The sequence below is a fragment of the Salvelinus fontinalis genome, chromosome 20 (genome assembly GCF_029448725.1).
Source record: "Salvelinus fontinalis isolate EN_2023a chromosome 20, ASM2944872v1, whole genome shotgun sequence".
Taxonomy (NCBI): domain Eukaryota; kingdom Metazoa; phylum Chordata; class Actinopteri; order Salmoniformes; family Salmonidae; genus Salvelinus; species Salvelinus fontinalis.
This window is the reverse complement of record NC_074684.1, coordinates 23,143,638-23,160,562: the sequence shown is the minus strand read 5'-3', so window position 1 is coordinate 23,160,562 and position 16,925 is coordinate 23,143,638. Positions and strand designations below refer to the sequence as shown.

At 43.1% G+C, this 16,925-nt stretch overlaps 1 protein-coding gene and 1 pseudogene across 1 annotated transcript; both read right to left on the bottom strand.

Annotated features, from left to right (window-relative positions):
* Positions 1-206: 206 nt before the first annotated feature.
* On the bottom strand, positions 207-1,535 carry LOC129817936 (trace amine-associated receptor 13c-like; annotated as a pseudogene).
* A 361-nt stretch (positions 1,536-1,896) lies between these two features.
* Positions 1,897-6,083, bottom strand: LOC129817530 (trace amine-associated receptor 1-like). Its single transcript, XM_055872900.1, has 2 exons — positions 3,228-6,083; positions 1,897-3,127 (listed from the first exon to the last, which is right to left on the bottom strand). The coding sequence occupies exon 2, from the start codon at positions 3,106-3,108 to the stop codon at positions 2,071-2,073; it is 1,038 nt and encodes a 345-aa protein (XP_055728875.1). The 5' UTR covers positions 3,109-3,127; positions 3,228-6,083; the 3' UTR covers positions 1,897-2,070.
* Between the last annotated feature and the right edge of the window lie 10,842 nt (positions 6,084-16,925).

Genomic DNA, 16,925 nt, shown 5'->3' with positions numbered 1-16,925 from the left:
TGACTGGAAGCCGGGTACCTCTGATTGTTTAGTTCACCTCTAGCCATTATATGATTAGACACAAGATGATTGAGTTACAAAAAAAAATCCAAAGACACATTTTATGTACTTTATGACGCTTCATTCTAAGGTAGGCCTATGCTACATTCAAAATACAATAAGAAAGGATTAATAAGTTAAACAAGGTTACATGAAAAGACCAGACAAATATCGACAGCAGTATAATGTGCAGAAGAGGTTTCTCAAATGCTTCTCTTCATTTGCCTCATTGAACACACTGTCCAAAGTGGACAGGTCATTGCTTAGGTAAAAAAAAAATGCCACTAAGCCACATACTGTACATGGATTGACATGAATCCTTTTGTGAGAAGTAAATTACAGTAGCTGGACAATTCATCCTATGCCCAAAAAAGGGCTATTATGAAACATTTAAATGTTTTTGCATGAAGTTAGTTACATACTGTTCACACATGGTTGAATAGTATATTGATGTAGCTTTACAATAGATCATGTAGTAGCAAATACATTTATATAGGAAGAATTCCTATTGAATATTTTCAATGTGACAATAAGATTAAGACATTTTCGAAACCATGGATAAAACAGTGCATAGATGATTGGATTTGCAGTAGAATTAAAGTAACCCAGCCAGATAAACACTTCAAAGAGAATAGGTGGTGTGCTAAAGTTTGTGTATGGATCAACTATGGAATTAACAAAGAAAGGCAGCCAGCAAAAGATGAAAACACCCACCACAATGCCTAAAGTTTTAGCTGCTTTCTGCTCTGACCGTTTAGACACCACACCTCTACCTCCCTCATTGGAATTATTTTGGCTGCCTTCAATCTTCCTTAGATGTTCTTTTGCCACCAAAAATATTTTGGTATACAAACCCACCATTACAGAGCACGGAAAGAAAAAGGCTATCAATGTGTCTAGGGCGCCCACAGAGCATTAAGGAAAAGATTACAACTTCCCAGGCAGTATATGGATGCAATTAATTCATCCAGTCCTCTTACATTTGCTTTTGAATATAGTAGGCAATATGAGTACAATGCAGCAACGGCCCAACTGGCAAAAACCATGAGCCATGCAATTGGTATTGTAATCTTGGTGGAATAGCGAAGTGGACTGCACACAGCCTCATATCGATCTATGGCTATGAATACCAGGTGGAAAATTGAAACAGATGTGAGGAACATATCAAAATGCAGCAAACAAAAAGCATCTCCAAAGTACCAGCAGCCCTCCACAGCCTTAATTGTACTAAAAGGCATCACAGTTACTCCAACTAGCAGGTCTGCAACTGCCAAAGACATTATAAGCATGTTCGTTGGCGTGTGGAGCTGTTTTATGTGAGCAATGGAGATAATGACCACACCGTTCCCTAGAATAGTGACCAGCATAACAGAAACAAACACAAAGTATAAAGCAATTTGAACTCCTTCACTGAAGATTTCTCTGGTGCAGGAGGCATTTGATTCTGGGTAACAGAACATCTTTGGATCCAGATGTTGATGAGATGAGATATCCATTGCCAAAAACAAAAGATATTCAAGTTAGAGCTGATCACTTGCAACTGTAGTCACAGGTGCAGGTGTGTGAGTGGTGCTGAATCCAGCACAGTCTTCTTAGAAGAATGACAGGGTTTATATACTGTATTGGACATATTTTGGTCACACCCCTTTCCCAGCTACCAGCCAGTTATAATAGGTTACATGATTTACATCTGTTTATATTATATGTGTATATTCAAGTAATGTACAGTATGATAGTTTTGTAAAATAGTGATGTCATGAGCTCTAAGCTCAGAATTACTGTTCCAGCGGTGTGTACCTCAAGTAGGCACTAGGAGGAGACAAAGAACACTATTAAACAAGGTGACAGGCACAAGCATCACAGGCATTGAAATACATTTATTTCAGGCAAACCGCTTTATATGAAACAGGTTAAAAGCAGCTTCTGTTACATTTTCACTCAAGCTTTATCTTTTAGTTGCATAGCTGTCACATGTTACATCCCACAATAATTCATATATTTATTTGAACACATACAATGTCAACTGAAACTTTACTCAGAATACAATCTAACTCTACAAGAACCTCTGCGAAAGATGTGACCACTGATGATGATTCTCAAAGCCCTCCTGAACCAAGTGTAAAAGAAAGCATAGACAATAGGGTTAAAAGCAGAGTTCAAATATCCAAACCAAACCAGGGTATCCCCCAACAGCGGGGGGATAGAGTACTGTATGAAAGGGTCAATGATGAGGCACAAGGAAAAGGGACTCCAGCAGATTAGAAACACTCCAACTACTATTGCCAGAATATTTGCCCCTCGTCTTTCTCTACGTCCAGAGTCTGCCTCTTTAAACTGACGAGATAAATCTTTAATGGACCTGGCCTGAGCCCTGGCAACCCAATATATCTTGGAATATATACAAATCAAGATCATGCCTGGGATGTAAAAACTGAAGGAGGATGCTACTACAGCTGCCACTGGACTAAAGAACACCTGACAGCCTCCAATGCACTTGACATGTGTTTCATAGAAATCCTCCCTGCCTTTCAGATTGATCTCAGGGAAGATCATTCCATAAGAAAAAATGGCAGGGACCAGCCAACTGGTGGTGATCATGATCAATACAGTGTTATTGGTGATGATCAGTCTGTATGATAGTGGTCTGCAGACAGCAAAGTAACGGTCAATGGAGATGAAGGATAGATGGAAGATGGAGGATGTGCTCAGCATAATATCAGTGCTGGTGTGGAGCTTACACAGAAACCCTCCTAGGTACCAACAGCCCTGGACAGAGCGCACAGCACTGCACGGCATTACAAACACTCCCAGAAGGAGGTCACACACAGCCAGGGAGACGAGCAGTTGGTTTACGGAGGTTTGGAGCTGCTTGAAGTGTGCAATGGAGGTGATGACCAGAAGGTTCCCAATAACAGTCACCAGTATGGCCAACACCATCGATGTGAACATCGGAACCTGAATGCTCAGGGGTCGAGCAAACCTCACACACGATCCACTCAAAGACTCGTAGCAGAAAAGAGTCTGTGATTTCACAGTGCTGTTGAGGTTCGAAGTATTTGAGAAGTCCATTCCACCTGGTGTTTTAGGCCTAGAGACAAGGAACAATTTGATCACATCTTTAAATGTGTTTTTCAGCATTTTTCATGTTTTCATCTACATTTATGTTTGCAAAAATTAACTGGACTTACGTTCAATGAAAGTTTTGCAAGAATAGTGTTACTGTAACAGACGGAACACTGAACTGCTAGTTGAAAACGTTGTCTGAGTCAGATTATTGAGCTTCTGATAATACAACACATCCTGCTGATAATGCTTCCCATCGGAATCCAGTTTATTTCTAAAAATAACACAAATGAGGACAATGCACTTGAGGGAAAAATGGCTATGGTAACACATTCCCATATAAATAGTAAGCCATTACTATCTTCATGAAATAGTTACACATTTAATAAACACAGTTTTTATCAAACTTTTATACTATATATTCATAGTATGTAAATGTAATCGTGCAACTTGAACAACTACTTCTGTACATGACTAGTATCAACAACAATTTCACATCACAGAAGTAAATGAAGCAAAATTGGGGTAGCATCAACTAGTCATACTGTATGGGGTTCTTGATTGAAAGGTCACAAAGAAAGAAAATAGTGTTGAAATGTCATCTTCCTTATTCTTGCTCTTTTGAAAGTATGAAAAAGTGGTATGAATAAACAGACTCCATGCAATCAACCTAAAACTTATACTCACCTTAATATCTACAAATATTGTGCGTTTATTTAATTAGTTCTCAGCAATCAATACCTTAATCCGTATTACTTCATTGGAAACACCAAGCACTGATTTTGTGCTCTGGTCAGGATCCTTTCAGCTGAGGGAAACAAAGAGACAAGTAAACACTGTAGTCATGTTGACTCGTTGAACAATTGGTTATGAAATGATGGTGTGTAATATAGATCATGCATATGAAAAGTTTAATCTCACCTAATGATAGTCAGCAAACCATGCACGACCTCCTTCAGTCTCAGGCTCTATGAGCACCTAGACTTTCCTCTGAGCATTATATAAACAGACGGATGCTGCTTCACAACCAATGAAATTAGATTTTTAGTCTGTGGAGACTCCTATTGTATGTTGTTTACTGTGTCTGATGAGTCCACATGATTCAGTTGACAACATATAGTCATCAATTATGGGCCCATTTGCAATAAACAATTAGAATTGTAATAATGCAGGATTATCTGTCATAATCTAAAAAGCCATCAAGCATAAGCAAAGATCACACATTTAAGTATTCAATAATCAATGGGTATACACTGCGCGACGAGGGCGTAACTTTGAGTTGCATATTGGGGAGGTCACTCAATGGGTTCTGAGGTCAACGCCCTTGTAGGTGTTAAAGAAATGACTGTGAAATAGTTGTTTCTGGTGATTTATGAAGGGAAAATAGATCAGATCAAATGCTATTAGTCACATGCTCCGAATAAAACAGTGAAATTATTACTTATGAGCCCCTGACCAACAATGCAGTTATTTTTTATATATACACTGCTCAGAAAAATAAAGGGAACACTTAAACAACACAATGTAACTCCAAGTCAATCACACTTCTGTGAAATCAAACTGTCCATTTAGGAAGCAACACTGATTGACAATAAATTGCACATGCTGTTGTGCAAATGGAATAGACAAAAGGTGGAAATTATAGGCAATTAGCAAGACACCCTCAATAAAGGAGTGATTCTGCAGGTGGTGACCACAGACCACTTCTCAGTTCCTATGCTTCCTGCCTGATGTTTTGATCACTTTTGAATGCTGGCGGAGCTCTCACTCTAGTGGTAGCATGAGACGGAGTCTACAACCCACACAAGTGGCTCAGGTAGTGCAGCTCATCCAGGATGGCACATCAATGCGAGCTGTGGCAAGAAGGTTTGCTGTGTCTGTCAGCGTAGTGTCCAGAGTATGGAGGCGCTACCAGGAGACAGGCCAGTACATCAGGAGACGTGGAGGAGGCCGTAGGAGGGCAACAACCCAGCAGCAGGGCCGCTACCTCCGCCTTTGTGCAAGGAGGAGCACTGCCAGAGCCCTGCAAAATGACCTCCAGCAGGCCACAAATGTGCATGTGTCTGCTCAAACGGTCAGAAACAGACTCCATGAGGGTGGTATGAGGGCCCGACGTCCACAGGTGGGGGTTGTGCTTACAGCCCAACACCGTGCAGGACATTTGGCATTTGCCAGAGAACACCAATATTGGCAAATTCGCCACTGGCGCCCTGTGCTCTTCACAGATGAAAGCAGGTTCACACTGAGCACATGAGCACATGTGACAGACGTGACAGAGTCTGGAGACGCCGTGGAGAACGTTCTGCTGCCTGCAACATCCTCCAGCATGACCGGTTTGGCGGTGGGTCAGTCATGGTGTGGGGTGGCATTTCTTTGTGGGGCCGCACAGCCCTTCATGTGCTCGCCAGAGGTAGCCTGACTGCCATTAGGTGCCGAGATGAGATCCTCAGAGCCCTTGTGAGACCATATGCTGACACATGCACATTTGTGGCCTGCTGGAGGTCATTTTGCAGGGCTCTGGCAGTGCTCCTCCTTGCACAAAGGCGGAGGTAGCGGTCCTGCTGCTGGGTTGTTGCCCTCCTACGGCCTCCTCCACGTCTCCTGATGTACTGGCCTGTCTCCTGGTAGCGCCTCCATGCTCTGGACACTACGCTGACAGACACAGCAAACCTTCTTGCCACAGCTCGCATTGATGTGCCATCCTGGATGAGCTGCACTACCTGAGCCACTTGTGTGGGTTGTAGACTCCGTCTCATGCTACCACTAGAGTGAGAGCTCCGCCAGCATTCAAAAGTGATCAAAACATCAGCCAGGAAGCATAGGAACTGAGAAGTGGTCTGTGGTCACCACCTGCAGAATCACTCCTTTATTGAGGGTGTCTTGCTAATTGCCTATAATTTCCACCTTTTGTCTATTCCATTTGCACAACAGCATGTGCAATTTATTGTCAATCAGTGTTGCTTCCTAAGTGGACAGTTTGATTTCACAGACGTGTGATTGACTTGGAGTTACATTGTGATGTTTAAGTGTTCCCTTTCTTTTTTGAGCAGTGTATCTATATACAAATAAAAAATAGGAATAAGAGTAAGAAATAAAAGTAACAAGTAATTTATGAGCAGCAGTAAAATAACAATAGCGAGACTGTATACAGGGGGGTACCGGTACAGAGTCAATGTGCGGGGGCACCGGTGAGTTGAGGTGATATGTACATGTAGGTAGAGTTATTAAAGTGACTATGCATAGATGGTAACAACAGAGAGTAGCAGCGTTGTAAAAGAGGGGGGATGCAAATAGTCCGGGTAGCCATTTGATTAGACGTTCAGGAGTCCTCCCTATAGGCTGTCTCATCGTTGTCGGTGATCAAGCCTACCACTGTTGTGTCATCGGCAAACTTAATGATGGTGTTGGAGTCATGCCTGGCCGTACAGTCATGAGGGATCAGGGAGTACAGGAGGGGACAGAGCACACACCCCTGAGGGGCCCCAGTGTTGAGGATCAGCGTGGCGAATGTGTTGTTACCTACCCTTACCACCTGGGGGCGGCCCATCAGGAAGTCCAGGATCCAGTTGCAGAGGGAGGTGTTTAGTCCCAGGGTCCTTAGCTTATTGATGAGACTTGAGGGCACTATGGTGTTGAACGCTGAGCTTTGGTTAATGAATAGCATTCTCACATAGGTGTTCCTTTTGTCCAGGTGGGAAAGAGCAGTGTGGAGTGCAATAGAAAGTGCATCATCTGTGGATCTGATAGGGCGGTACGCAAATTGGAGTGGGTCTAGGGTTTCTGGGACAATGGTGTTGATGTGAGCCATGACCAGCCTTTCAAAGTATTTCATGGCTACAGACGTGAGTGCTACGGGTCGGTAGTAATTTAGGCAGGTTACCTTAGTTTTCTTGGGCACGGCACTATGGTGGTCTGCTTGAAACATTTTGGTATTACAGACACAGACAGGGAGAGGTTGAAAATGTCAGTGAAGATACTTGCCAGTTGGTCTGTGCACGCTCGGAGTGCACGTCCTGGTAATCCGTCTGGCCCAGCGACCTGTGAATGTTGACCTGTTTACAGGTCTCACAGTCGTCTGGAACAGCTGATGCTCTCATGCATGTTTCAGTGTTTCTTGCCTCGAAGCAAGCATAGAAGTTATTTAGCTCGTCTGGTAGGCTCGTGTCACTGGGCAGCTCTCGGCTGTGCTTCCCTTTGTTGAATGTAGTAGTTTGCAAGCTCTGCCACCGCCGACGAGAATCGGAGCAGATGTCGTACGATTCGATCTTTTTCCTGTGTTGACGCTTTGCCTGTTTGATGGTTCGTCGGAGGTCATAGCAGGATTTCTTATAAATATCCGGGTTAGAGTCCCGCACATTGAAAGTAGCAGCTCTACCGTTTATCTCAGCGCGAATGTTACCTGTAATCCATGGATTCTGGTTGGGGTATGTACGTACAGTCACTGTGGGGACGACATCCTCGATGCACTTATTGATGAAGCCAATGACTGATGTGGTGTACTCCTCAATGCCATTGGAAGAATCCCGGAACATATTCCAGCCTGTGCTAACAAAACAGTCCTGTAGTTTAGCATCTGCTTCATCTGACCAATTTTTATAGACCGAGTCACTTGTGCTTCCTGCTTTAATTTTAGCTTGTAAGCACGAATCAGGAGGATAGAGTTATGGTCAGATAAGCCAAATGGAGTGCGAGGGAGAGCTATGTGTGTGGGGTAAAGGTGGTAAATATTTTTTCCCTCTGATTGCACATTTAACATGATGATAGAAATGAAGGAAAACTGATTTAAGTTTTTCTGCATTAAAGTTCCCGGCCACTAGGAGTGCTGCCTCTGGATGAGCATTTTCCTGTTTGCTTATGGCGGAATACAGCTCATTGTGTGCGGATTAAGTGCCAGCCTCGGTCTGTAGTGGTATGTAGACAGCTACAAAAAATACAGATGAAAACACTCAAGGTAGATAGTGTGGGCTACAGCTTATCATGAGATACTCTTCCTCAGGCGAGCAAAACCTTGAGACTTCCTTAGATATCGTGCACCAGCTGTTGTTTACATACACTACCGTTCAAAAGTTTGGGGTCACTTAGAAATGTCCTTGTTTTTGAAAGAAAAGCAAATTTTTTGTCCATTAAAATAACATCAAATTGATCAGAAATACAGTGTAGACATTGTTAATGTTGTAAATGACTATTGTAGCTGGTAACAGCAGATTTTTTAAATGTAATATCTACATAGGCATATAGAGGCCCAATATCAGCAACCATCACTCCTGTGTTCCAATGGCACTTTGTGTTAGCTAATCCAAGTTGATCATTTTAAAAGGCTAATTGATCATTAGAAAACCCTTTTGCAATTATGTTAGCACAGCTGAAAACTGTTGTGCTAATTAAAGCAACAATAAAACTGGCCTTCTTTAGAGTGGTTGAGTATCTGGAACATCAGCATTTGTGGGTTCGATTACAGGCTCAAAATGGCCAGAAACAAAGCACTTTCTTCTGAAACTCGTCAGTCTATTCTTGTTCTGAGAAAAAAAGGCTTTTCCATGCAATAATTGCCAAAAAGCTGAAGATCTCGTACAACACTGTGTACTACTCCCTTCACAGAACAGCGCAAACTGGCTTTAACCAGAATAGAAAGAGGAGTGGGAGGCCCCCGGTGCACAACTGAGCAAGAGGACAAGTACATTAGAGTGTCTAGTTTGAGAAACAGACACCTCACAAGTCCTCAACTGACAGCATCATTAAATAGAACCCTCAAAACACCAGTCTCAACGTCAACAATGAAGAGGCGACTCCAGGATGCTGGCCTTCTAGGTAGAGTTCCTCTGTCCAGTGTCTGTGTTATTTTGCCCATCTTAATCTTTTCTTTTTATTGACCAGTCTGAGACATGGCTTTTTCTTTGCAACTCTGCCTAGAAGGCCAGCATCCCGTAGTACTCTACGGGATGCTGTTTTGAGGGTACTATTCAATGAAGCTGCCAGTTGAGGACTTGTGAGGCATCTGTTTCTCAAACTAGACACTCTAATGTACTTGTCCTCTTGCTCAGTTGTGCACCGTGGCCTCCCACTCCTCTTTCTATTCTAGTTTGAGCCAGTTTGCAATGTTCTGTGAAGGGAGTAGTACACTGCGTTGTACGAGATCTTCAGTTTCTTGGCAATTTCTTGCATGGAATAGCCTTAATTTCTCAGAACAAGAATAGACTGATGAGTTTCAGAGGAAAGTTCTTTGTTTCTGGCCATTTTGAGCCTGTAATTGAACCCAGAAATGCTAATGCTCCAGATACTCAACTAGTCTAAAGAAGGCCAGTTTTATTGCTTCTTTAATCAGAACAACAGTTTTCAGCTGTGCTAACATAATTGCAAAATGGTTTTCTAATGATCAATTAGCCTTTTTAAATGATAAACTTGGATTAGCTAACACAATGTACCATTGGAACACAGGAAGGTAGATATTCCATAAAAAATCAGCCGTTTCCAGCTACAATAGTCATTTACAACATTAAGAATGTCTACAATGTATTTCTGATCAATTTGATGTTATTTTAATGGACAAAAATTTGCTTTTCTTTCAAAAACAAGGACATTTCTAAGTGACCCCAAAATATTGAACGGTAGGTTAAGTATTTTAGGCATATCATGTAGATTAGGCCTCATGTAAAATCATTGTCAAAGCGCAATAAATACTGTTGCATGACGAACAAGTGCTGTTAGATTACATTATTGTTCTGCCTGTTTGGAAAAGTGTAAACAACACTTTAAATGCATTATTATCCAAATTTTGAAAGTGCGTGGGCGACAGAGAGAAACAAAATTGTGCAGTTTGAGGCCAAGTGGCAGAGAGTGATGGGGATATGAGCAGGTGGGTCTGGGCAGGTGTGATGTAGTTATCGATTGTATGTAAACGTTTAGTATTGTCCCCCCCAAAATTTGGTTCCCCTCCGTATCCTCGCTGGACACTCTTTCATTCAGTTTCTTCTTCACATCAGCAAAGAAGGATTCTGTGTTTCAGAAACTCAATTTAAATAGAGGAGCTACCACTTGTGGTAAATATAGGCAGTTTGTTTTTAGAATGATTTATTTCTGGTTTTCAAGGTACAGAAACCAACAGCATAGCCAAAAGCATAATCATCGTTCTAATTTCCCCTTGCCATAGTGTGGCGCAATGACAGAATGACACAATTTACCACAATCTGCCACCATCTACTACAAACATGTCACGGCATAAGTTTGAAACTTTTTATTGAGGAACCACTGTATGTAGCTAGTTATCTAGCTAGCTAGTTAATCATTATATGTGTATCATACATTTTACTGGTTAAACAGCAATCCTGCAGCAGCCCTCGCTTGTGGCTTGCTAGCTAGCTACAAACTGAACGAGACACCAGCCAGTTAATTTGAGCTTTTAGCTAATACCAATGACAAATGCTCCTCATATTGTCAATATGAGCATTTTATTTTGTTCAGTTATCAAAGACCACATTAATAATCTGTCAGTTTAAACTAGAGATATTGGCTGCGTCTCAATCCACCGCATCGCCTATGTCGGAATTACGAAGTTAATTTCACAGACTCATCTTAAACATTCTAAAATTTAAATGTAATTACCAACATAAAAATTAATTGTACACAGTTTCTTACCTTAAAAATGTTATCCTGGTCTCAAAGACAAAGCTGTAAAAGTTGTGAGAAACCTGGTCCACTGAACCAGGTTCAGTGGAGGCGAGGCACCTCCCGGTGGCAGCATTCACTTTCAGTCCCCTGAAAAACCCACAATTTTCTCTATCCTGCCAATGACGCATTGGCGTCAGTCATTACAATGGCAACTGAAGATGCCATAGTAACCATAAACCTCTCATAAACAGTGTTCAATATCAAAATCCCAAAATAGAGATGTTAAATGCACATGTTTAGTATTAGAGGATGGAATACATACAGCAGCATCATTGTCACCAGTATCTTGTTGCATCTGCAGCATTGACCATGCAGACTGCAAGTGGTTGTGATTCGTGGTAGAGCACAACTGCTCTCCTTGAGTGACAGGGGGCGGGAATGTGTGTGTGGGGAAGGAGAGAGGGAGATGACTCAAGTAGCAAACGGAGTAAATTATAAAAATTGACATTACATGGGGCAGAGCGGTGTAACACAGTCAACAAACCAAACAGGTCAAATTGACCTGTTTTTTAATATTGGGCAATATTGGGTCATAACTCCTCGTCCCCCCCTACAAGGACATTTTACACATTCTTCCTTTAATGAATGGTTTGGAATGCAAGGTGAATTATATATTAGTGAGTCATATCTGTGCAGCACATTCATCAGCCCCCCCTACAAACCCCTGCTCTACAGGTCCTGTGATGTAATGACTGTAACTCTATCTGTTTGTATATCTACCACAATAATGTGTTTTCCCCTACATGCAGAGCCGCCTCTAGCCTTTTGGGGGCCCTAAACAAGATTTGGTTGGAGCACCCCCCCCCCCCCCCCCCCCCCCCACAATGCCGCCACAACCTTTTTGTGGCCACCCTCTTGGCAGGAATATAAACTCAACATTCAACAATTTCAAAGATTTTACTGAGTTACAGTTCATATAAAGAAATCAGTCAATTTAAATTAATTAATTAGGACCTAATCTATGGATTTCACATGACTGGGAATACAGATATGCATCTGTTGGTCACAGATACCTTAATAAATAAGATAGGGCACATCCCAAGTTAAGCAGCGGTCTAAGGCACTGAATCGCAGTGCTTGAAGCGCCACTACAGACCCGGGTTCGATCCCAGGCTATGTCACAACCGGCCGTGACTGGGATTCTCTCTAGCGACTCCTTGTGGCGGGCCGGGCGCCTGCAGGCTGACTGGTCGTCAGTTGAACGTGTTTCCTCCGACACATTGGTGCAGCTGGCTTCCGGGTTAAGCAGGCGGGTGTTAAGGAGCGCGGTTTGGCAGGTCATGTTTCGGGGGACACATGATTCGACCTTCACCTCTCCTGAGCCCGTTGGGGAGTAGGCGATGAGACAAGATTGAAATTGGGAGAAAAGGGGGTTAAATACCAACAATAATGTTGTCTCACTCCTCTTCAATGGTTGTGCGAAGTTGCTTGATATTGGCAGTAACTGGAACATGCTATAGTACAAGTTGATCCAGACCATCCCAAACATTCTCAATGGGTGACATGTCTGGTGAGTATGCAGGCCATGGAAGAATTTGGCCATTTTCAGCTTCCAGGAATTGTGTACAGATCCTTGCGACATGGGGCCATGCAGTATCAAGCTGAAACATTAGGCGATGTCGGCAGATGAATGGCATGACAATGGGCCTCAGGATCTTGTCACGGTATCTTTGGTCATTCAAATTGTCATTGCTAAAACACATTTGTGTTCGTTGTCTGTAGCTGATGTCTGCCCATTACATAACCCCACCTCCACTATGGGGCACACTGTTCACAATGTAGACATCAGCAAACCGCTCGCCCACACAACACCATACAAGCTGTCTGCCATTTGTCCGGTACTGTTCAAACCGGGATTCATCCATGAAGCGCACACTTCTTCAGCGCACCAGTGGCCATCGAAGGGGAGCATTTGACCACTACGCCGAACTACAGTCAGGTCAAGAACCTGGTGAGGACAATGAGCATGCAGATGAGCTTCAGTGAGATGGTTTCTGACAGTTCTTGCAGAAATTCTATGGTTGTGCAAACCCACAGTTTCATCAGCTGTCCAGGTGGCTGGTCTCAGGTGATCCCGGAGGTGATGACGCCGGATGTGGAGTTCCTGGGCTGACGTGGTCTACGGTTGTGAGGCCGTATGAATGCACTGCCATATTCTCTAAAACAACGTTGGAGGTGGATTATGGTAGAGAAATTGACATTCAATTCTCAGGCAACAGCTCTGGTGGACATCCCTGCAGTCAGCATGCCAAATGCATGCTCCCTCAAAACTTCAGACATCTGTGGCATTGTGTTGTGTGACAAAACTGCACATTTTAGAGTGGCCTTTTATTGTTTAGATAGTTTAGATAGTTGGCCAGACTAAGTTACCGAGCAATCTATAAAATATTAACTGACATGGGCTAATTGAGTGACTGTCAGTGACATACATAACAAGAGGAAAACTTCTGATGCAACACCAAATTTCGAAATTACAACCTTGTGCACTCTACTATTCTAACTCCCAAGACCTCGACTGAGTCCCCCCCTCCCAATTTTTTACTCGTAGTGCCACCTCTGCCTACAGTATAGGCAGAGGTGGCACTGTCTGCATGTAAGCCCTACAGTAGCCTACCTGTTTGCAAATGCATTTTTTGGTTGTTGCATTGATTGTGACTTCATTATTAAACATTGTTCTCTTAATGTTAATTGCCCAGCGCAGTCAAAACGTGATTTTCCTGTATTTTATATACACTGAGAATACCAAACATTAGTAACGCCTTCCTAATATTGAGTTGTACCCCCCACCCCACTACCATACCCCGTTCAAAGGCACTTAAATCTTTTGTCCTGCCCACACCCTCTGAATGGCACACATACACAATCCATGTCTCATTGACTCAAGGCTTAACAATCCTTTAACCTGTCTCCTCCCCTTCATATACACTGATTGAAATGGAATTAAGAAGTGACATCAATAAGTGAAATAAGGGAAATCTTATTTTGAAAGTTACATATCCTGAAAGCTTGATTGCTGACAAGCAAAACATTTTGGGACTATGTTAACAATAGACTATTGAAACAAACACCAAAAGATAGTTTTTGGGTGGAATTTTCCTTTAAGGGCTCATAAGTAAGAATTTCAAGGTAAGGTTTACCTTTTGTATTCAGTGCATGTTACAAATACGATTGGATTTTGATTTGATTTTATGAGCAGTGTCATTTTTCCCCCCTGCCTTTTCTTCACCTGACAGTTTGATGCCCATCTGACACTGGCCCATCGAAACAACACCTAAACTATATCTAATCTAATTTCACACATATGATAATAGTGGTAGTTTAAAGACAAGATTACATTTACAATAGTCTGATGGGTGACTATATTATCAATTGGCTTGTGAATGAAGAAACATGACGAACAGCGCAGTGTGTAATTAACAAATATGGGAACAGAGCTTACCAAAAATCAACTTTTTCAAATCAACCTACAGTGGTTAATGCAGGTCAGATGTTTTGATTTGTAAAACCTATGGGAAAGAGCAGATTGTAAGGTTTCTAAAACACCTACATTTCTAAAACTATTCTATTTCAAATGTATTTTTTGTTGTTGTTGCTGAATAACAGCAATTCCATGCGTCCATGAGTTCCACACGTGAGGGGGGAGAGGGGTGTGGTTAGTAGACCCAATGATTCTGGTATACAGGAGGGCCAATGGAGGCCCTTCACCTTTAATGATGATGCCATTCCCAAAGGTGTCTCGCCACTCAGAAGGTGTTGATTAACAATAGCGGTGATGTCATTTTTTGGCAGTTTGTACTCATTTAGGCTCTGATCATGCATCTTTAAAGGGGAAATCTTTGATTAAAAAAATAACACCCCGCCACTTGTTTTGGAAAACTGAGGGATGACGCTGTAACAATGTAACCATTCTTCAATTTATAAACTAAGCTATGAATGCAAGGACTGAGCATCAATGAGATCAAAATGATAGTTTGAAGTTAAATTGAGCTGAACCCCTTCTTGATATGCCACACCTATCAGGTGGATGGATTATCTTGGCAAAGGAGATATGCTCGATAACAGTGATGTAATCAAATTTATGCACAACATTTGAGATAAATAAGCTTTTTGTGCATATGGAAAATGTCTGGGATCTTTTATTTCAGCTCTGGAACACCCTAACCCTAGCTTCATGCCCATTCTAACTCTAGCCATAACCCTAACCCTAACACTAGAATGGTATTAATATGTCCCCACATCTGTAATGGTAACACCAACCCTCAACCCTAACCATAACCCTACCCTTGTTGCAGATGAACCAAAAGCTCAATCATGTATAATACAGTATATTAAAATATAGGTCAATTTACATCAAGAACATGGAGAGTTATGCGTCTTGAACATCTTCATATTAGTTTAAACAGATTATATTTGTGCTCATATCATATAGCCCACTGAAGAAAGGTTAAAGATGGGAAAACAAATAGGAATATCAAACATCTGAGGTATGAAAATGTGATCAAACCTACATTTTACATTTGAGTAATTTAGCAGATACTCTTACCCAGAGTGACAATTAGTGGAAATTAATCGAAAAACAAGGCTATTAAAACATTTGCCATTTCCCCAGTCATTCAATAACGTAATCAGTGCAAACGTACTACACACCTTGTTGCATCTCAGATACAGATGGAAATCACAATGTAGAGACATGAACCAAAAACAGGTAAACATTTATATGCAACTCATTTGTAAAAGAGAAAGTATAATTATCACAATCTATCCTAGATTATGGGACAGTTTCACAGACCCAGATTTAATGAATCTGTCACGGCCGTCAAAAGAAGTAGAGCAAGGTGCAGCGTGGTGAGCATTCATATTCCTTTATTTAAGTGAATACGCCGACAAAACAATAAACACTACAAAATAAACCGTGAAGCTAAAGGCTATGTGCCATAAACAAAGTCAACTTCCCACAAAGACAGGTGGGAAAAAGGGCTGCCTAAGTATGGTTCTCAATCAGAGACAACGATAGACAGCTGTCCCTGATTGAGAACCCTACCCAGCAAAAACATAGAAATACAAATAATAGAACATAGAATACCCACCCCAACTCACACCCTGACCAAACCAAAATAGAGACATAAAGGATCTCTAAGGTCAGGGCGTGACAGTACCCCCCCCCAAAGGTGTGGACTCCGGCCGCAGAACCTAAACCTATAGGGGAGGGTCTGGGTTGGCATCTATCCGCGGTGGCGGCTCAGGTGCGGGACGCAGACCCCGCTCCACCACTGGCTCACCCCACTTAGGTGGCACCTCTGGTGCGTGGACCCTCTTTGCCGACCCCGGACTGGGGACCGTCGCTGCGGGCCCCGGACTGAACACTCTCGTTGCGGGCCCCGGACTGGGCACCGTCGCTGGGGGCCCTGGACTGGAGACCGTCGCTGGGGGCTCCGGCCTGGGGACCGTCGCTGGTGGCTCCGGACTGGAGACCGTCGCTGGTGGCTCCGGACTGGAGGCCGTCCCTGGAGGCTTCGTGCCATGACTCCTCACTGGAGGCTTCGTGCCATGGATCATCACTGGAGGCTTCGTGCCATGGATCATCACTGGAGGCTTCTTGCCATGGATCATCACTGGAGGCTTCGTGCCATGGATCATCACTAGAGGCTTCTTGCCATGGATCATCACTGGAGGCTTCTTGCCATGGATTATCACTGGATTGAGGAGACGTATGGGCAGTCTGGTACTTGGTGCTGCCACAGGGCTCACCAGGCTGGGGAGACATACAGGAGGATTAGTTATGGGCGCATGCACAGGACTCACCATGCTGGAGAGACATACAGGAGGCCCTGTCCTTGGCAGAGGCACCGGATACACTGGGCCATGGAGGCACACTGGAGGTCTCGAGCTTGGAGCCTGCACAACCCGTCCTGGCTGGGTGGTTATCTTCACCCTGCAAATGCGGGGTGCTGGCACTGGACGCACTGGGCTGTGCAGACGTACTGGAGACACAGTGCGCAGAGCCGGCGCAGGATATACTGGGCCGAGGAGACGCACTGGAGGTCTGGAGAGCAGGGCTGGCACAACCCGTCCTGGCTGGATGCTCACCCTAGCCCAGCAGATGCGGGGAGCTGGAATGTAGCGCACCGGGCTAAGAACGCGTACTGGAGACACTGTAC